At 45.3% G+C, this 21,109-nt stretch overlaps 1 protein-coding gene across 1 annotated transcript in view; it reads right to left on the reverse strand.

Annotated features, from left to right (window-relative positions):
• Positions 1-19,445, reverse strand: part of LOC8023829 (aminopeptidase N-like) — a 42,247-nt gene extending 22,802 nt beyond the window's left edge. The window contains exons 1-11 of the mRNA XM_042291354.1: positions 19,404-19,445; positions 15,972-16,164; positions 11,582-11,950; positions 10,363-10,562; positions 9,331-9,486; positions 8,173-8,275; positions 7,923-8,043; positions 7,116-7,270; positions 4,247-4,360; positions 2,245-2,418; positions 658-661 (exon numbers count right to left, since the gene is read on the reverse strand). Coding sequence (XP_042147288.1) covers positions 658-661; positions 2,245-2,418; positions 4,247-4,360; positions 7,116-7,270; positions 7,923-8,043; positions 8,173-8,275; positions 9,331-9,486; positions 10,363-10,562; positions 11,582-11,950; positions 15,972-16,148 — 1,573 coding nt within the window. The 5' untranslated portion in view covers positions 16,149-16,164; positions 19,404-19,445. The remainder of the gene's footprint in view (positions 1-657; positions 662-2,244; positions 2,419-4,246; positions 4,361-7,115; positions 7,271-7,922; positions 8,044-8,172; positions 8,276-9,330; positions 9,487-10,362; positions 10,563-11,581; positions 11,951-15,971; positions 16,165-19,403) is intronic.
• Positions 19,446-21,109: the final 1,664 nt, after the last annotated feature.

Consider the following 21,109-nt stretch of genomic DNA (forward strand, 5'->3'; position numbering starts at 1 on the left):
TTGCGCTTTTCTGCAGCAGTGGAGAGAGTGTTTCTCGTTCGCGAGTCTTGTACTAAAACCGAACCGTCGCTGTCTTGACGATGAACTGTTTGAGAAGTTTCTCCTATTGAAGTGCAAAGTGCTTGATTTCATTTTTTCTTGTTTGCGAGAACCTTTCATGAATAAAGAGAGATGTTTGTTTTTTTTCCGCTCGAAAATTCAGGTTTCTTCGTTTCTTGCGCCACATTTTGGAGTTGCTTTTCATAGGTCACTGCGTTAGTTTACAGTGCAATCTTAAATATTTTTACGAAACATGACGTCATTCGAGGAATAAAAGTATTTCAGTGTCTGTATTTCGTTATCTGTATTCTCGGATACATTTTTCCTTTTTTTTCTACAGAGTATCTCCGAAATATCCCCATACAGCAAAAAGAAATGTATCTCAGTATTCCTATTCCAGAATACTTTTGTTCATATATTTCAGTATTTTAATCCCGGAATACTTTTCTAAGTATCTCTGCCCCGGGCCTGGGCGGTGCGTAATAACTGTTGCGAAGGTACACATGCTCAGCAGCTAGGCCGCCACAGCGGCCGATGGTGGGACATGAGTGCAAGCCGTGTATAACTTCACGTGCGGCAAGTAAGCAGACAAAGTATCTTTTAGAGGCTCTATTTAACGTGACTATTCTATTGCAACCAATTCCAAACAGTTGCGAAATCTTTGAGACCACGGAATCAATATATACAGGGCCTTTATTTCCGAGTGCTGTTCGGGCACCAAAGTTAAACAAACAAACGGAGTGTATTGACACCTTTCACAAAGTGCCTTTAGGTGGTGCATTTACCATACTCAAAATGTATGAGAGTAGATTTCAGGGAGATAAATAAAACAAAATAAAATATCCTCCCCCCCCCCCCCCCTTATTTACAGTGAGGAAAGCGGTAAAATCGATGTCACCACGCACGCCCACATCTTCTAAATTTGCTTTCGGGGGATTTTTCCAAAGGAGCCTTTATGTTTTTGCTTTATGTTTTCCCCTTTATGAGTGGTAGTGTCAACCAGATGGTTTTCGCTGTTTTTATTTCTGTGGATAGAAAATAAACAAGATTTTTAGACTGAATCTGTTTTTTTCCTAAAACCTACACTCATCAAATTTGAGTGTGATAAATGCGCCAAATAAAAACACCTTTGTTAGAAGTTTTATTGCACTCGGTTGGTTGGTACATTTATACTTTACGCCCGAATAGCCCACCGAAGCCCCCTGTAGTTATGTGATCTCATCAAGCATCATCACGATGCTTGATCAGATCATATAAGATGAATGAACCCTACTGATAAAATAGCCTCCAAAGATCTCGTTCTTTGGTGGCTTTTAGGTGATAGTTCCATTCAATTAGTACGGTTTACCCCTCTGCAAATTTTTGAATATTTTCTTCTTAGAGACCACATAAGACGAAAAAATTCCTGGAGTTATGTGATCTTTTTTAATATTCCTGCCATTGACGATAACACCCTAGAGCGCCGAACTCGGGTTAAGACAGTTTAAGCTTCGTGCGGTCGCATCTGGGCAGTAGTTTAATTGCATATAGTAGCATCACTGGGGCGGTTCAGGAAAGTGTGTGCGGGGAGGGGAGAGGAGGGGAGGCCTTGGCGGAAAACTGCACTGGGTGCCGCCGAACCCTAATGGCGCAACCAATTACATATTCATATTACCTGATTTTATTCGCACTTTTGAATTTCGTAGCTACAGCCTCAATGATTTTGAGCACACTGTACTCGTAGTTGCTGTCGCAACAGACATTTTAACACGACGAACATGCCGAGTGCCTTTCTCTTATAAATTGGCAGGTCCATAACGAAAAAAAAAAAAAGCAAGTGATTGAAATATGGCGTTGTTGGATGTTCGAAATAGACCTCTCATACTGTGAGGCTTTATGAATTTTTTTTATACAAATTGTTATTGAGAGCGAATGAAGAGGCACAAAACATGCATCAGTTTCTATGAGACGCCACGTGCCTACATAGAAAACTGGTTGGCGTAAAACCTCGCTTCACTTTAAAACAAAAAAACAATTTCTCTTTTTCTACGAACAACAATATCATTACCAGTAGCATGACCTGAACTTCGTGGAAATACCGATCCCATCAGAACAACTGGATTCTTGGATCCAGTGTTTTATTTTCTGCTCAAAACAATAGCAGACGGAAAAGAAGCCTTTTTTCTCATCAAAGCCCCCCCCCCCCCCCCCCCCCCCTTGTCTAACAGAGAACCAGTATTTAAACTTGTTGATGGAACTTGCCTTGTTGTACACAATGCGATCAAAGAGAGAGTCGAGTTCAGTCGAGAAGTTGCCGTCAACGGATAGCGGGTGACTGTCCGGCGAAGAGTACTCAAGATTCATGATCGGATGCATGTCGGTGACTGGAAACTGGTCCAGCTGTGTTGTAGAGCACGACCGAGACAGCACAGTTATCTCACGTGTGCCGACTTTGTTTTTCTTTTATAAGACAAGCATTTACTTAGAGGCGGATATGTATACTTTCTAAAGTCCCTGCATGCCTACTGCCCCACGGTGCACTCGGAAGGCCAGCCATCTGTACTATGCTCCGATGTGTACGAGTTCTCGATGTAAAAAATTGCGTGCACTCCTTTTTTTTTTCTACTCCGGCCGATTAACGTTTGGAGCACACCCATTTCCTTCCTGTATGCCGTCGAATACGGACGACGAACCAATTATTGACACTTAGAGTGCACATCGGGGTAGTGTACCAGCAGGAATCTCTGATGATTAAGGAGCAATTTTAACTTGCGGAACAATGACAAGCATTTAGTACTGACAACGAATGTTCACCTCAGATTTCTGGAAAACTAAATCGGCCTATATACACTTTGCAGAGGCTCTGCATGAAAGCAGCCATTGCATTTACTTCACTTCATTATTACCATATCATGCAAGGTTATAGTGACTTTAGATTCTAGTGTGTTCTTCTCCCCAGCATTGGCTTTTGTGGAAGCCCGTCAACGCCCGTTTCAGTGGTTCGGTATCTTCGCAAGACAGGAGAAGGTCAGCTATGGCGGCTGCGATCTCGCTCTTGCGTAATGCGTTTATAAATGTTTAGGTTATTTTTTACAGCAGAGTTAGGGCTACTTTCCCCAGGATCGTGTCCACCGCGAAGAAATGAAGACACCGAACTCTGGACAACTACTGCCATCTATAAGCGACTGCGGCAAGCCACGCATCTGCTGGCCACCGTCGCTCATTGACGGCGGCAGCCTTTCTACTCTGGCTTACCGACTTGCGGCCGGCCATTACTGTCCAATGTACAGCTCCGCTGGTCTTCCTTCTGCACCAGAGTGGAAAGACTGAACGTTTTTGTTGCACAATATTTTTATCCCCTTTTCGGTATAATGTACGTTCGTACTAATTTTAAAAAAAAGTATGCCACAAAGGTATGCGCACAGGCATTTCTTTGGAGCAGTGTGATTTTTCGCTCGATTGACTTTCAAGCTATCATGAATGATGTATGGTGCGATAGTCTTTCACACTCTTTATCGGGTGCTCTGCAAGAACTATGTCTGACTAGATCTAGACTAAATAAACTATACATAACCGATCGGTGGCGCATTAAACGGTCTAAAAGGAAGAAAGAGATTGTGGAGAGACAGGCAGCATTAAAAACTGCGCCGGCTACTAAAGTTTTAAGAAATTCCCAAATTATTGCTTATTCAATAAAGGCGTAGTGCGAAGAGCACCCAGAAACCAGCGAGAAACAATCAGCAAATTACAAAATTAACCAATGACAACAAAACCAAACAATGCGATCCTCCGGAACGTCTGCATACCTTCCCAGCAGAAGAATACCTACGCGTCTACTTCCCCGTACAGCACGCGGTTGTCCAATCACAGCGATCTACAACGGCGTGTAGCGAATGACGAAGCACCAAAATTCCCGGACTCTAGCACTTGATCTACGCATGGACGACAATACGTAAACGAAACGTCAGTGCTCATTGCCCGTGCAGACATATGGCTTTCGAACCTAACTACATATCTCTTGGCCCCCGTCGTTCAGTGTACGCATCTCGTACATCGCATGCAGAGATTGTTTGTTAAACACGCACTCTTCGCTGAAGTGAATGTGCTGAAATTCTTTGGGATACACATATATTAACATTAAAGAATCCTGGAATTCTGAATATATCCTTTACAGCGGCGATCGAGTGCTTACGTCGCTGTTTTTCTTATTTTAATGAGAACGTCTCACCACGTGCCACTCTGGGTGAACGGCGTTCACTCCGAGGTACTGCATGTAGGAAGCGAATCCCTCGTTGAGCCACACGTCGTTCCACCACCTCATTGTGACCAGATTGCCGAACCACTGCGCAGTTGAAAACCACAAGTTTGATTGATTTATATTGCCTATATTAAAAACAAGCTGAAGATGTACTTGGAAAAACCAAAATAGAGGTGAATTCTAGAGTAATTTTTTGCCCTTTGAACTTGAGTATCACGAGAATTTGACCCGAACTTAACAATAAACGCGAGAAAAACTGAAAAACCGCTGGGTATGACGTTATATCCAGAGGTTTCAAGTGCCTTATGCTTTCCGCTTGTGAGAGATTTCATACAGCGTTTTTGACCACTCGGGTAAGCATGAATACATGAAGATCTGTATAATACGTCACGGTTCTCTCCTCCCACCGACCGAACGCACCGGGAAGGGGGGAATCGGCGCTATTTTGAAAGTGCCGTTGCGGCTACTTGGCGCATTAATCTGTAATATGATTTTATATTTATGATCCGGGAGGCCGAATGAAGACAATTTAGACTACTTTTTTTCTCAACTACAAAATCGCTTCACTTTTCCTTTGAAGGGATACGGATCGAAACTTAAAATATGCAGAAAACGTTAAAAAAAAACACAAGTCGAATAGGATCAGCTAAACCCTTAATTTATAATCGCGTGGCTGTATCTTAAGCCGGATGGCTATATTTTTTGTTCTAAATTCCGGAATTTCGGCGTGCGCTTCAGAATCAACCATCTAAGAGCCCGATCCATTTCGAGAGAGGAGGCAGATCCGGCGCATCCTTGACGTCAACATGCAAGGCGGGGACGCACGTACCGTAGTTACAAGCTCTGCCACATTGAGGTGTTGACGGTTTACAATCTCGCTTAGTCAAAGTACCCGAGGGATGTAGGATATCGGTAAGCCGGCAGAGCAGCCCGAGTGTGCGATGGCCAACCAACGCGCCGAGAGCGGTGGGTATGAGGCCATTAGTGAGGACGAAGACGTCGCTGCTTCACCAGTCGCAATGATGGCCGAGAAACGAGTCGGCGCAGAGCCGTATTCAGTAGGACCCTTCTGCCTTTTCTTCGTCGGCCGCAACAGGTAGCATAGCTTAGTCACGAAACGATATTAAGACAAAGAGGTGCGCACGACAGGACCTAAGAAAAAATCGGTATTCACGAAGCGGAATTGGCGTAATTTTTACGTAACCTACGACGAAATCCTAAGACAGCTCGAGAGGTTTGCGCACTTTTTACGATCAAATCAACATGACCGGCAACATCACTCGCTTACGTCGTCGCGACGACCAGTGGGCAATTTTATGTGCTCTCCGCGCGCGTCCATGACTTCAAGCAGCAAGAGAAAAGAAAGAAAAAAAGTACTTAAAACTGAACGCCGCGGAGACAAGGGCTCGAACCATGGATGCCCGAAAAAGCTACAACGACAACGATCCCATTGACCAAGCGACGGCCAAGGACCAGCTAGGGACGTTAGGCCTAGCAAGGCACTGCGACGTAACGTTGCTCCGACGACCCTGGACAAGACGATCTGCACACGACCGGCTAGCTTGCTGAATGGAATATGTCCACGCGACCTTTGTGAACCCTTTCCGTATGAACAGTTTGAACCCTGACCTCTATTTTGGGGTAAGAAGGCCAGAGTCCCTCCTGGTCGTCCCTAACTTATTTTCAGATGCTGTGGTGGCGAACGATCTCGTCGAAATAAAACACTCTCCTCAATTTTATCTTCTTTTTTGTGATTATAGAGCTCAAATAAACGCCACGTGGATTGCCTTTTGCAAAATAGATACGTACACCTTTTTAGAATGTCATTTTTATTCCGGCATTACGGTACACCAACACATGTCGAGTTAGAGCAGTTTTTGGGAGCTACTCATAGCAAATCCAATTTCTCTTTGCCGAGCGTCACGTCGGCATCAAGTTGCGATTGTCTAGTGGCCCAGGGGCTCATAAAATCGCCTGTCAAATATCGTTCCCGACGCGGTTACCAAGAGGGTGGTTGCCACTGCGGTTCTGCTCTCAGTGTCAACGGCATTTCAGTGGCTCTTGCTGACACTCTTTTAGTCCAAACGCATCTGCCTGGACGTCGGCTCCCTATACCGCATTTCCTAAGCCACTAAAACCACAGCTGCGATTTGTTTACATGTGCGCTGCTTTGCAGAGCCGTGCAGGTCGTCTCCTTTTAGCAACGACGGTAGTTTTGTTTACTTCGTAGCGATCGAGTTCGTTGACTTCAACCAAGGCGACTATCCCATTACCGGAAGACGTGGGCATTCAGGCCCGTTTGAATCAAAATTTCCTATCATCGGATTACATCGCACGGACACAACCCCCAAACGACCTCAAACAAGCCTTATCAGAAAAACCTGTGGGAACGACTTCCCTAAACTGAAACTAATGGCGGCCAACCTTGCCGTGACTTCCATCAGCAAAGCTCTTCGGTACTACGTTCAGGCCGAAGTAGTCTTTATGAGTGGGCGTGCTTTCCGTTGTGGTGCTGCTCTTACAAACATGATGTCTTCACGACATTCCATTGCAGCTTCGCAGACATCCATGAGATGGTTTGCTTTATCGTTTAATTCAGTTTAAAATATTTTGCTTTCGTTTTTCTAGAAACTATTAGTATTGGTAACGTCCTACTTTGACCCGCTTCTTGATGAAGCAAAGATATAAGCTCCGAAGTTTGGTTTCCGAACCCCTTTAAGCTTTGTGAAGCGTACGGCTTCGTACAAATACACGCTATGATACAAGAGGTGACCTCATTAGCGACGCCTTCTGTTGACACGTGACGATCTACTGTAAAGATAGAAGCTTTACCATTCACCTGATGAGCGAGTTCGTGGGCTACCACGGTGGCCACGATGATCTTGTGCATTGGTTTCTCGGTTTGGGGATCGTGCAGCAGGCTGCTTCTGTGGAAGGCGAGGAGTCCCCAGTTCTCCATGGCATCCACCAGGAAGGAAGGCAGCGCGATCAAATCTGAGAAAGAAATGCTTTTCTGCAGGTCAAGATGCGAGTGAGAAATATTAGTTGTCACGGCGGCTGCTTACAGTTTACCTCTCCGGACGGCATTCTGTTTCTGGTCGGTCGGACGAACTTGTTCAGTGCAAGGATACCCGGCTGCCGGAAACCGCTTTGAGATAGCGTCCCCAATTCTTACTGAGTGCGTGCTGACTGGGAGCTCTCTTAACACTTCTACAAAGTTCACTTTAAATTTCCTTTATTGTCGTTTCCAGTATAAAATAAGTGAGAGGCCTTTTACTTAGTTCTGAAGATGCGTTCTTAACAACGAGCTCAAAGGTTAAGTAAATTGCTATGTCTATTGCAATATTTATACGAAAAAATAAACACGGACAAGAGAAAATCAAATGTGAAAAGGTGACAGCGTATGCCGTGTCCTGTTCACGTCTGCTCAACTAGCCTCGTGGATGCCATACTTATAGCTTCACTGACATCCTTGCTTGCGGGTAAGAATTTCGCCACTTTTTAACAAAAAAAAAGGATCACGGAAAGCCTGCCATTATTGTAAAGATGCATCCTGAAAGCGATTGTTCCCGACAATAAAAACTAATATTATATCTGTTTTAAACTCATGTCCCAATTTTTAACAGGAACTTTTTATATGGCGTACCTAGTTTAGGAAGGGCGTATGGTACATCAAAAAGCTCGTTGAAATAGTTTACGATCTTGGGCGTTATGTGAGCGGAGTAGTTCGCAAGCGTAGTTTCGTCCGGTCGAGTCCATATCGAGACCTGAAAATCAGTCAAAAGATAATTAATTCGAATCGCAATAGGAATTGCGAAAAGAATCTGAATCACATAAAAAAAACATATCACACGAACTCAGCACTTAGGGATAATTGCCTGATCGATGAAACTTACTATGCCATTTGTCGTAGCGCTGTAGTTACTGACCATAAAGGCTAGTGTGTACGTGGACATTTTTACACTTGTCATGAAGTGGTCGGCTACTGTGTTTCCTTCCCTAAAAAGAAACGTTGTTTTTAGATGCGTTATGTCAGACCTCGATAATCTTAGAGCCACATTATACGACAGTTTTAGCTTCCACAGTAACGCCACGGACTTGTGTCGCACCGTCTGACCGTGGTTGGTGAGAAAGAACCATGTGATTTACCATGTAGACGGCCTCAGCTGCCTCCCTTTTCATGGCAACTGCACAGAGGACCGCCGAGCACTCACAGGCGTTGAATTCTCCTTCTGCCCTCCGATGGTGCTCTTGTTGTTATTTTGTCCGTTTTTCTTATTTTCCCGTGTCTCCGGTTACGATGGAAGTTCTTCACTAGCTCGCCTGTGCTTTTACCCTTTCTTCGCAATAGCAAGAGTTGTTTACGACGCGTAGACTGCGGTGAATTTCGTTCTCAACCTGCTTTTAGTCCAGGATCAATAATCCGTGGCTATTCATATTGCACCTCAACGTCCCAAACTTCAGTCAACGTTTTCGAATGAATGGACCGATCAAACTCATACAATAGCTATGGGAGTCTTTCCTCGGGCCATTATTAGTTTCATGGCCATAATGAAGATTTACATAACTGGTGCGTACCTACCCTTTCAGAAATGAAGTGTTTCATATGCAACGCCCCAAAACAACGATTCGACGCTCAGTCCACCGACGCCGAACCGACGACACCAACTTTCACGAGCGGCTTGATAGTTGAGTGATGGAACTTATTAAAATAGCCAACGTACGCATTAAAGGCTGCAGTAAAACAATCAAGGTTATTTTGGCCCTGCTGCAAAATTTTGTGTGCGTTTTTTTTTTTTTGGTCTTTCATACGCACATTTGCTATTTAATACGTTACATCCGACAGCTATTAAGCCGCTCGTAAAAGGTGGTATCGCCATCTCGACGTCAACGAACTGAACGTAAAAATGTAGTTTTGGGGTGTTACATGTATCGAAATGGGTGTCCCATTACACCCCCTTTTCTGAGAGTGTATGGTGCGTCTAGTACCCTGACCTGGTGTCGTTGCTCTGGCAGCTAAGTCTGCCGCTTGCTGTAGCTCCGGATACGCTCACCTACGCACGCTGCGCATCAGTGGCATGGTGGATATGGAGCGGTAGCCCGAGGGTCTCACCACGACCACGTTGAACGTTGCTTTCATGTCGGGCTCGTCGAAACACGGGAATGCCTCTCGAGCGAACGTCGGCTCGAAGAACGTCACCACCAGGTGCCTGGGAACCGCAGGCTAAAAAGTTATACACTCCGCATCGCATCGCGTCGCCGAGCAGCATAACCATAGATGTGCCGTACGGTGTGACGTGACGGCGCGGCGTTCAGCGCGCCATAGCGTCAGCGACGAATGTATGGTTACGCCGCTCGGCGGTACGATGCCACGCCACTACTGCTAAGATGTGTTTCACACTTAACGCTTGCAGAAGCCCCCGATTTTTACCGGTTCAAGCTACGATGAACCTACTAACAACAGGGGACGATGAAACAAGAGGATCGCAACTCAAGTGACCAGGTACAGTAAGCTGAGATCCCTCGAAGCAAGGGGTCCTTATTCACTGACAAAATAAGAAACGTAAGACGTGGCTTTTTATGCTCGCACTTCATGCTGCCTGACTTGTTATTTTTCCTTCTTATCGGCCGCAGTTTCATTGACTGCAAAGTAACAACGATCGAGAGTCGCCACACCCAGAGTTGACCCTAGCCTCAAATCAAATGCTTTCTTAGCATACGCTTTCAGAAGTTGATGAGTATAGTCTGCATGTTTGGGCACTCGGTACACCAATAATTAAGAATTCTGTAATTACCTCGACCAATAGGAGTTGGCGCTCGATATCATGCTACAATTATCATGTTCTCGGTTGCAAAAAGGCGTCCATTCCTTTTGCCAGTGAGAACGCAAGGTGATTGGCGCGTGTTCCCACATGCTCTTCCAACTGGTTTGTTTGATTAGAAGGAAGAGCAGTTTTCAATGTTTCGAGTGTATCATTTAGTAGTATAGATTCCAAAAATTATGGGAGTGTGTGATCCTGGAACGCAAGCGAGTCATAATGCGCCATCCAGATCTGCGGATGATTTTTTTTCTGTCGGAGACTTACTCGGGCTTCCCATTCAGGTCGTAGTGGTACTTGTAGAAGCCCCTGGCGTCACCCAGATATCCTCTTAGGCGCATTTGAATCACATATTTGTGACCAGCTTTTAATAAACTCCCCAGCTTGAAGACGAGAAAGTTGGATTCGTTCTCCCTCTCGACACTTAGCACGGGTACGGCGGTTGGTGGATGCGTCAGCTGCCACACCTTGGAAAAAGTGGAGGAACACAGAAGCGGATTTTTTTTAAGATAATATTAAACCGCCCATAAATATGTTCTCCAGTCACTGGCAGGAATGTACTAGCAGCAAACAAGGTCTTTATAGTTATCCTCCTTCACGCGTGAGACCCTCGCTTGCTGCGTCTTTACTGCATGCTCGTTCGAGCACGTAGATCGCGTGATGGCATGGGACAGCTAACAAGCTCTTTATGAAATAAGTCATTTAAATACCTCCCCATATGTTCAGAGAAGTGCCAGATTCAATAGCGTGGAACCGTGCATTCAGAGTACGGAGAGAATATAAACAAACGAGAGCAGGGATTGACACCAGCACCTCTTTAGCACCCATGTTATATCCTATTTGTTGCTTTCCCAGAAGCCATGGGGCGATTCCCTCGTGTATGCAGTGCACTTTAGCCCAAACAGGCGGATAACGCATAGTATTGAAACTGACAGCTTTAACACCACGCTCTGATAACATTTTTCGTATTCCAAGCAAGTTTGAATTGATCTGTACTTCCGCTTTTTGCTGTATCCGGGGCCTTCGAATCTCACCACCAATAAACTCCTGAATGCTTCCCACCTGATTTCAACTAATCAGAAGGACGATCAGTATTATGTTCCAATAGTCATTGGTCACACAGATTACAAAAACGTTCCAATGAATGCTGGACCGAGAGCATCACTGTGCATTATACGGCGAGCAAGTGTTCCCACTTCGCCTTCGGCGCATTGAAGTGCATCGATGTGAACTCCAATCAAAAGGCGATATCGAACACGTGCAGGGAGCTCGAGGTAACGAGACAGTGAAGAGCACGCCGCTCTTGGCTAAGATAGGGAAAAACAAAGCACATGGTCTCAAGTGGCGGGAAAGCAAACGTACAATGTGCGCAAGGAGTGGACGTACTTGCGTGCAGTATACACTGAGAGTCCCCGAGAGTGTAAGCACCTTCGTGTAGCTAACGATTTACGTTTTGGAACGCACTTCAAGACCCTCGACTTACCGCCGTGGCACTCTCTCCGGCTGGCCCCGGAATGAAACTGAAGTTACCGGCGTGTAGCACTACGGACGTTGTGTCAGTAACGCACTGGACGCGGATGGCCACGGTGGCCGTGAAGGCGTCGTCGTCCTTGCCCTCCTTGTGGTCGCCGTCGACTTCAGCGAAAAATGGCCTGATCTCTAGGTCGTAGTGCTCCGGCAGCAGCGCCCTGGGCAGTCTGTTCGAGTGGAGACCGCCGGGCGTCGAAGCCGTCCGATGCCTGGCGCGGAGAAACCCCAGGGTGCCCTCGCGGAGGACCGAAGTGTGAGCCAGAGGACCTGGCCTCCGGACGACGGCCACCTCGAGGATAGAGACGCGAAAGTTAAAACACGTTTCCTGAAAATTTATTTTAATGCGTTAGCATTAGTATCCAGATGACAGAGAAAAGCCGTCGGCGTCCATCTGTTGACAAAGCAGTGGAAAGAAAAGCGCTCCGCGTAGGGGGAAAGTAGTGAGCGACAAAGGGCAAGAGGGAAGCGACTTCACGGGGAAGAACCCAGTGCGCTCGCAGATGCTGGAGCCAATTTGAATTTGCAGGTGTGCGGACCGCGTTTGCCTTGGTTTGTGCTACAAAAGGGAATATAAACACGTACTAGCGCTGGTCCAAGTAAGCGTCAAAAAAAAATTAAAGGACGATCCCTTTATGAATTCTTAGGGGATCCGTAAGCATGGGGAAACTCCACACACGTTCCCCTTTGGTAACCCTAACACTGACCCCATAACGAAGCCAAACAGAGGCAGCAAATAGAGGAAGAGAAAGAAAAAATCGCAAAAAAAGGTGAAGGGTCAGCGTTCATGTTCCCAAAGGAAGACGTGCGTGGCGTTTTTCAAGGGTCATGCTAACGGATTCTTTATTTTATATGACGGTTGGATTACTGCGTATTTCTGCTGCCGTTCCTGCAGAGGTGCGAAAGTTAATCTAGTTTTTGATAGTCATTGTTTGTCAGTCAAAATAAATCAGGGAAGTAGTCGAATACCAAAGTCAGGATGAAAGAATGGGTTATACGACTCATGCATTTATAGATATAACATAAACGGATAGACGACCCCGTTTCTCTTTTCTTCCTAAAAATGCTAGAGATATATTTCGCGTTTTCTAGAAGTCACATGCTGAGGACGAGAGGAAAAAGGTAAAATGAAGCTAGGTATCAAAGCGAAACATCCCCTGCCACACTGCGTCTGCTTTCCAGAAACTTTCCTTTTAATGTTAATCACCGTTCATTGTCCTGTGGTGAAAACTACAGGGTAGACACGTCGGGTTTTTTCGTGTGCGTCGACAGAAAACCATCGCACGCGCCTTATCACGTTCTCGCGTCCATTATTTCTGACCATGTGGTTTTCACACTTGTTTCAATAAGAAAACCACAAAACAAGTGTCAAAACCACGTGACAGATGATAAGCACGTAGCTCTACCCAGATACATTTCTCGGCAAAGATTGCAGTTGCAAAAGCTGCCGCAGCAACGGCAATGTACGAAGTCTTTTATATATAAAAAAGTATTGGTACAGTGCATTTACTTCTCTTTCGTCAATCATTTGGTATCGAACCTTTTGCTGTTTACAAACATGAACGGCCGCTTGTGTCCCAAGGGACTTCCGGTCGCACCGTCTTTGCAAGCCTGTTGAGCTTGCTTAGCTGACCATTGCTAGAAAACATAAATGCTACACGGATAACAAAGTTGGAGATCTAACGAGAGCCTTCGGCTGTACAATATTACATCTTGAAGGAGGCAATTGGGTTTACAAGAATACTCGAAAGATTTTCACAGATCTCGCACTCCCTCGTTCTTTTGGCGTTCATCTGGAGAATTGGGGGTTAAAGGAATCATTTACATATCAAGCAGCGATGTTAAACTGGCATTTGTTCTTTCTTTTTATAAACCGTAAGTTCTCTGGGGCGTCAAAGACTGGAGCACCACCTTGTGGCGTTTGCCATAAAAAGGGTCTATAATGCAGCAGGCAATCGTTGGAGGTGATACCACAGCTTCGCTGTCCTACCACCTTCACATTGGGAATATGAGCCTTAATTATTTTTTTCTTTGTAACCTGCAGTAGTGTTTTGAACCTTTGCATCAGACACTGTTCCACTAGTTACTTTCAAAAGAGGCACGTAAATAGCACAGATTCCACGTTACTTCTCACGCGTCTAAGCTTCGCACCTCTACAAACTAAAAAGCAAAAAAAAAAAAAAAAACAGTAAGTTGCGATCTGGTTTTAAAGCGAGAGAAGATACGTTTTGTATTAATAACAGGTCCCGTACGTGTCCCACCATGAGGAAGTCTACACAGGGAAAAATCACTCACAAGGATGTATATTCCGTCTCTTCGTCCCATTTACGCTGGTAAAACACGCGGGCCACGACAGGGGCTCGCCGGTCATGGTACCAAAAATAATATAGTTCTACGTGGGTTCCACTGAAGTCGTCGCACCGTACCAATGATCGTTGCACCTTATTTCGGAGATAAGCAGATCGGGTGGTGTGAAATATAAGCTGCAGAAGTGGCGGGCGCAGTAGCAAGATCTTCCACAATGACATCTGATGTGATGTCAATGCAATCCTTCTAAAGAGTTTCATAAAGCAAACGAAACCCGGTTCTTCGGTCTGCATAAATAAGGCACGCATTGCAGAAAGCTGAAACTCCGTAAAAGTGTGATGTTAGGGATGGAGATAAAATGCCCAAATTTGAGAATATGACGTTCCTAGATCAAAAGCTTCAAAAGAAAAACTTTTTTTTTTCTACGAGCCTACGTCCAGCTAAGCCTAATGTTTCTCAAACCAAACTATGAGATTGTGGGCACCTGTAGTATTTACCTCCGTAAAAAAGCTTGTCAGTAAAAAAGATGACATTATGAAGCAAGGTGCAAGACGCAAAAAAAAAAAAAAAAAAAAAAAACAATAGACCCAAGCAAGACGACACGCGCAGTCGCCACTCACAACTAGATTTAAAAAGTGCAGAAAATAAAAAAAAAATATATATTTTGTCGCCTTCATCACGTCTGCTATTCGACTGGCCGAGGGGTACACGCCTTATAATCTATTCACATTTTTTTTTTAATGTACGGTGCAATAGTTCTGTCACTAAGGCATTGTGCTCCTTTTTCTGATAAAGTAAGCTTTCATTAACTTGCGCGCTTTCTGGCTCTTGCCCTTACCCACAATTGTTCTCTCGGAGAGGCGCGGCTCAGGCTACATTTGCTGCAGTGTTCACTCAAATAAACCCCATCATTCGTCTTTAAATTTTGCGCGTGCTCCCTCAGTCGGTCATCCGCACACCTTCCCGCTTGTCCTACGTAGGACTTTCCACGCGTAAGGAAAATTTCGCATAGCACCCCTGTGGCGCATTCAACATACAACCTGACATGCTTTGTGGTGCAACCTCGCCTTATACCGCAGCCATTGGTAATGCAAGAACAGAGTTGGCCGAGTCTGCTCGGGGCTGAAGAAACGAGCGGTACTCCAAAGCGGTCCGCCGCCTTCTTGAGGGTGTGCGACATGTTGTGTTCACGCTGTACCACCTCACGCTTCATATTGCTCATAGAAAATTGCTCATTCCTCATTTTTCTGACTGTGGTGCATTTGAGTACACAAAAATGCCTGGCACCCTGCCCCTTTGCATTTAGTACATTACTTCGCGATCCCCGAGGTCAGCACGACGAGCCCACCAGCATCTCGCGTCGTGTGCTCCTCGTAAAGCTAACAAGTATGGGCGCGCATCGTCAGGGGGACGAGTTTTGCTGCGCATGCGCGGCGAAATTTCAGCCGCACAACCCTATTGCACTGTATAATGCGGAGATAAGATTTTTTAGAAGTTATTTTGTGAATGGATGACAAAGGGGCGTGTATTCCCCGGACAGACGCATGCGTGGACGTGGTAAAGACGACGCGATATGTATTTCTTTTCTGCACTTTTTTAAATACAGTTGTGAGTGGCGCCAGTCTGTGTGTCGTCTTCCTTGTGTCCGTTGCCTTTTGTGCCTATAGAGCAAGCTTCATAACATTCGCCAACTAGCCCAACTACAAGTTCTTCTGCAAAGACGACATTGTTTTCTTTTTTTGCTGGCAAGTTTTTTTTATTCATTAAGGGCTACAGGCATTTACAACCCCACATTTTGGTTAAATTAATATCAGGCGTAAGTGACGTCGGCTTATAGAAAAGTTTTTTTTTTTAATTGTGTAACCTTTGATTCTGGTTACTTCATGTGCATACAATGTCAAATTTCGTCACCCCCGCTAGCGTCACGTTCTCACGGTATTACCACGCTCTACGATGCGTAGTTTTATACTAGTCTAAAATCGGGTTTTAATTCATCGCTCGAACACGGTATATTTCTCCGCGTTATGACTCAATCTGAAAACCTCGGAGGCGAAGAGCAGCGACGTCGGGTCGGCGACTTGCCGAGCCTGCCGCGATCTGTCTGGAGCCATGCGGAACCAAGCCATCGTGAGGGTCGTGAGCAAGGCTGCGACGGCCAGCGCCGGGCCACAGCAGGAGTGCAGCCACTGCTTGACCCGGGCGTACTTGCTTTCAGCCATAGTCGCGTTCTCGGGCCTGCGGAGAGGAATCGTTGCTCGAATCAAGGGCCGAGCAGGCACATGTCCTCAAGAAGATAAGCAGCTTAGGTCGTCATGGACCCCGGAAGTGGAGAGCAGAGGGAGCTCGAGTCCCACAGGAAACCTATTCGAGAAGGCGGAAACCACTGTCCTCTTTCAAAAGACATCTGTGCAAACTCAGCAAGGCTTCTATATTGAGAAGGGCAGCAGAAGAACTTATATGGCGGCGTTGCTCTCCGTCATTGAATGACACGGTGTCCGAATATCACAGGTGTTCTACACAAGACTCGTCATATACTGCTCACCAGTGTTAACCCAAGCACCACGGATTTTTCGCCAAGCAATGGCCAATGGCTGGGAATGGTCTTGTGGCCAGTGGCCAAAGAGTGGCCATTCATTGGCCAATGTTTGGCCGATGGCTGATGGCCAGTGGCCATTGGCCAGTGACCCTAACAAGGCCAGTCATCGGCCAATCTCTGGCCACTGTCTGGTTACTGGCCAAAGGACCAATGCCGACCATTGGCCAATGCTTGGCCAACTCTGTGTTGCTTGAAAATCTTCTTATTTAGAACGCATTGCTCAATTTTCGTTTATGCTATTGTCACCTTAGTTTGGAGAACTACGACAAGCACCAACCTGAATATATTGGTTGGGTTGCTGAATAAAGCAATTCGTCCTATTGCGCACATACTGAACCACTTTTCGTTAAATATAAAGTAATGAAAATTAAATAATTTATATAGTATATAACTTGCGACAATGCACATGGCGTCGCATAAAATTTCTAATAATCCATTACCACAAATTTTTAATTTAACTGTAGAAAAATATTATATATGGTATGCGCAACGCCGGAACCTTGAGCGTGCAGCGTCCTCGAACTAGTTACGCGCTTCAGATGAGTCAGTCCACACTTCTAGCTGTAGCACACTTTTTTTTAAATAAAAATAAAATGTATGTATTTATCCGGTAAATAAGCAGGCAGTACGCAAATTATGATTCACGTGTCACTAAATGTTTTACCTATATATCACTGATCATTTCTTCAGCCTTATAAGTAGGATTCCGTGTTTTCGGAGTTTATTTCTCGTGAAATTCGGAGTGTGTTTTTCGGAGTCTATATTTCGCTAGGAATTCAGAGTTTATCGGAGTTTATTTTTGTTAGATACCCAATTATTTGAAATTCGGAGTTTATTTTACTGAGTAAAACTTAAAAATTCGAAAACAAACTAAATCAGGTCCGGGTGCCATGACCCGTTGTCTCGAAGGAACCTCGACGCGCTTTTTTAAAGAGCAAACCCCTTGTTGTCGGTAGTTCTAAACTTCAAAGAAAACTGAAGTGGAATATCCTCAGGACCAACTGACCTTGTGCTCTTATAAAGTTTAGTTTAAAGTTCCGTCTTTTTGGTTGTTTATTCTGTCGCTGTGACCTCGAAATTCAGAGTTTTTCTTGTAAATCCGAACTGAAGGAAAATTTACCGGCAAGTGTTTTTCGAATTTATCCGAAAACACTGAACCCTACTTATAAGGTGGCATTTTTCTTGTCAGCCGATCTTCCCCTGCCTCCACCGCCCATCGGTAATATGGGAGTAAACTTATTAAATGCGTTAACATGACACTTAGGAAACGCCACACACGTCTCCCTTTCGAAAAATACTAACGTTGGCCCCTTCACTTTCCCGTTTTTACTTTTTCTTTTACCTTTTATTTTTTGTGTTTTTTTTTGGCTTTGTTACGGGGTCAGTGTTAGCCTTTCCCAAAGGGGGAAACGCCCAGGGTTTCCCAATGTTCATGCCCACACATTCCCTAAGGATCTATCCACCGATGGATATTCTTTCAATTTTTTGCCACCTACTTAAGCCAGCGCTAGTACTTGTTCTCACTCCATTTTGTAGCACAAACCAGGGCACACGCGCTCCGCACACCTGCAAGTTCAGACTCGCCCCAGCATCCGCGCTCCCATTGGCTTCCGCCCTGTGACGTCACGTCCCTCTCGCCTTTGTCCCTCACCACTCTCCTCCTCTCTACGCGTTTTCCCTTTCCACTGTTTCATCCCGAGACGGACGCCGTCAGATTTTTCCTGTCATGTGGATACTAATGATAACGCAATAATAAAATTAAGTGAAGTGAATGTACATATGACACGACTCCTGCACGTGTTCACTTTTTTCCGACCGCTAATGACTTAGTTGCCGTTAAAATTACACCTTGCTCATTAATTTCTGTTTGTGTTTACAACTGTTTACAACTTCATCGACCATTGCATGAGATCCACCGGGCCTCGCAAAAATACAATTTCGGGATCACTACGCCTTATTTGACCTCTCAGTTCAGAGCCCATATGAACCCTTCGCGTCTCACTTATCCACTCAATCGCAAGACAATCCGTCCTCTTAGTAAACCCTAGCATGGCATTCTAAAAGGTCAAAGCATCTAACCATCTCAATCATCATCCTCACAATTGTTTTATTGTTCTCTCTCATCATCGTCTTCCTTTTTCCTCTCCTCTTAACCCCAGTGCGGAACAGCCATCAATACTACTATTCACCGCAAAAAGCATAGTAAAAGAAAAGTCCGGTTCTTTGAAGACCATTACTATATTATCTTTTTATCTCTTGAATTAGGATATATTTGGAGCATCTTATATTAGATTTATGGCATTTTATCAAGACGCACAGGTTCTAGACGCTCAAAAGCATCGTTTCGATCTCGGGCAACGAAATCTTCTAAGAATTACTTCGCTCAGTGCATGAACTATGCGCAAAATTTTCTTTTTACTTGATGCGACAACGATCGTAGGATGAGCGTCCAGGGGTGCTATGTTGCGCTTTTTGCACTCCCAGGAGACTTGGAAGAGGGAAGTGACGTCAACGACTAGAGCAAATGCGGATTGGATGTTGACAGAAGAAAACAAAATCAACATCCAATCTGCATTTGCTGCGTTGTTGACGTCACTTCCCTCTCCCTAGTCTCCTGGGAGTGCAAAAAGCGCAACATTGCCCCCCAGGTTAACCTTTCTGTTCTTCTGTCAATAGAACCACGTAAATCGAAGCTACGTCTTTTCCTTTCTGTTAAACTATTCGGCAGCCTATAGCAATGGGCTGTATAATATCAGGCGGTTACGATGCCGTAAGTAAAGCGAAAACTGATAACGAGCGGTGTGTTCATATCAGCGGGCATGAAAACAGAAGGCACGCCTTACTTACTGCGCCGAGGCAGCCGCTGCGAAAGGCTTACCTGGAGGTAGAACTTCGGGAGCAGAATCTTCTTCCTTGACCTCGTGAGCCGTCAATGCGCGAGACGTGGGCGCTTTTCCTTTTCCTCCTCGTCCCAGGTGACGCCACTGGTATGAATGGTGGTTTGGAGATATAGACGCTTTGCAGCAGCTGTGCATGGTCGCCGCCATAACTGACCTTCAGTTTTTGTTTCCTCTTATTACGTTTACTTCGCTACATTATTACCACAGCAGGCTAGGTCATTGCCATCCTAGATTTAATTATGTCTTTCTCCCCAGCACTGGCCTTTGTGGAGGCTCGTCCACACCAATTTCAGTGGCTCGGTATCTCGGTAAAACAAGAGAAGGTCAGCAATGGCGGCTGTATTCTGGCGCGTGTGTAAAGCGTCTATACCCACGGAAATTGCCGGGCTCCCACCCGGGAGCTACTCAAGAAGCAAAAACAAAATCCCCCCACCAAAAAAAAAATAATAAACACTGTTTTTTGTTGTTGCTGTTTTTACCACAAAAATAAACTATGCATCACCGAACGCTCATTTTCCGCCTAAATGTAGCACCAGGGGCCGTTTGCTCGAAGCTGGTTAGAAGTTAACTCAAACCGCGGTTAACTCTAACCGCATTTCCCTATGAGAGGGAATTTTAAGTCACGTGACCGGGCAGAGTAAGGACGGCGGGGAAACATGGCGGTGCCCCGGTGACTGAGCGCCGCTCGCTTTGGAACTAATACGTCGTAGTAGCTGCAATATCGGGCGCGTTAGTCAGCAACGAACGGTGCAGGAGGCTTTCGCTCTGCCATACCTCACTTAAAACTCAAAGCATGAGCAATGACCTCGCCGCATTTCTTAGATAGTTTTTTTGGATTCTGGTCATTTCTAAGCCTAAATGAACGCGATAGTTGCCTGCATGTCAACGTCTTTGAAAAGTGGATTACCTTGACTCAATCGGCCGGGTATTGATAGCACGCAAAAGTACACACAAGCACGGAGGTGCATGCTACGAGTGCAGTTACAAGCGCTGCACCTGCTGGCGTCTGCAGTAGTAACTGTTCTAAAGCAAAAAGCCTAAAACAAATTGTGCCGTGCACGCGCGTTCGTCAGAGATTTGTTGTGATTATTTACTTCGAATATTTTATAAGTGGGAGGCCAGCGCGCGCGGATCGTAGAATTATATTTCCAGTGTTCTCCTCGATCCTCAGGTAATTTACTATACTCGATTTCACCTTATGATGCACCGCAGGGAAGGCTACAAGCGCGAGCTCCTTGCTCTAGGGCATGTCTCGGTGGTACAAGCTCTCGTGCACCAAGGAATAGAAGACAAAGGATAGAAGCGCGAGCTCATGGCGTTGGCAGCAGCCAAGGCTATGAGCTCGCGCTTCTATCCTTCGTTGCGGTACAACATAAGGTGAAACGGAGTATAATAGTGAATTTTCACTGGAACCGAATTGAAAGTTTTTCAATTTATGACGGTGTTATATACAGTTCTTACATGCTGTTCAAACATGCTGCTGGTGTAACGCCCGCCTTACACTGCTCACTTCTTTCTCGTTTAACGGTTAACGAGGGCGGTTAACTTTTAACTGCGGTTAAAGTTAACCGGCTTCGAGCAAACGGGCCCAGAGGTTCGAACAAGATGCCAAAATTTCAGCACCAGCCGTTATCTTATTAAAAAAATTAGAACCGATTTTCTGAAACTTTAATTGGGAAAATGG

The sequence above is a fragment of the Ixodes scapularis genome, unplaced genomic scaffold (assembly GCF_016920785.2).
Source record: "Ixodes scapularis isolate PalLabHiFi unplaced genomic scaffold, ASM1692078v2 PGA_scaffold2__306_contigs__length_199485367, whole genome shotgun sequence".
Taxonomy (NCBI): domain Eukaryota; kingdom Metazoa; phylum Arthropoda; class Arachnida; order Ixodida; family Ixodidae; genus Ixodes; species Ixodes scapularis.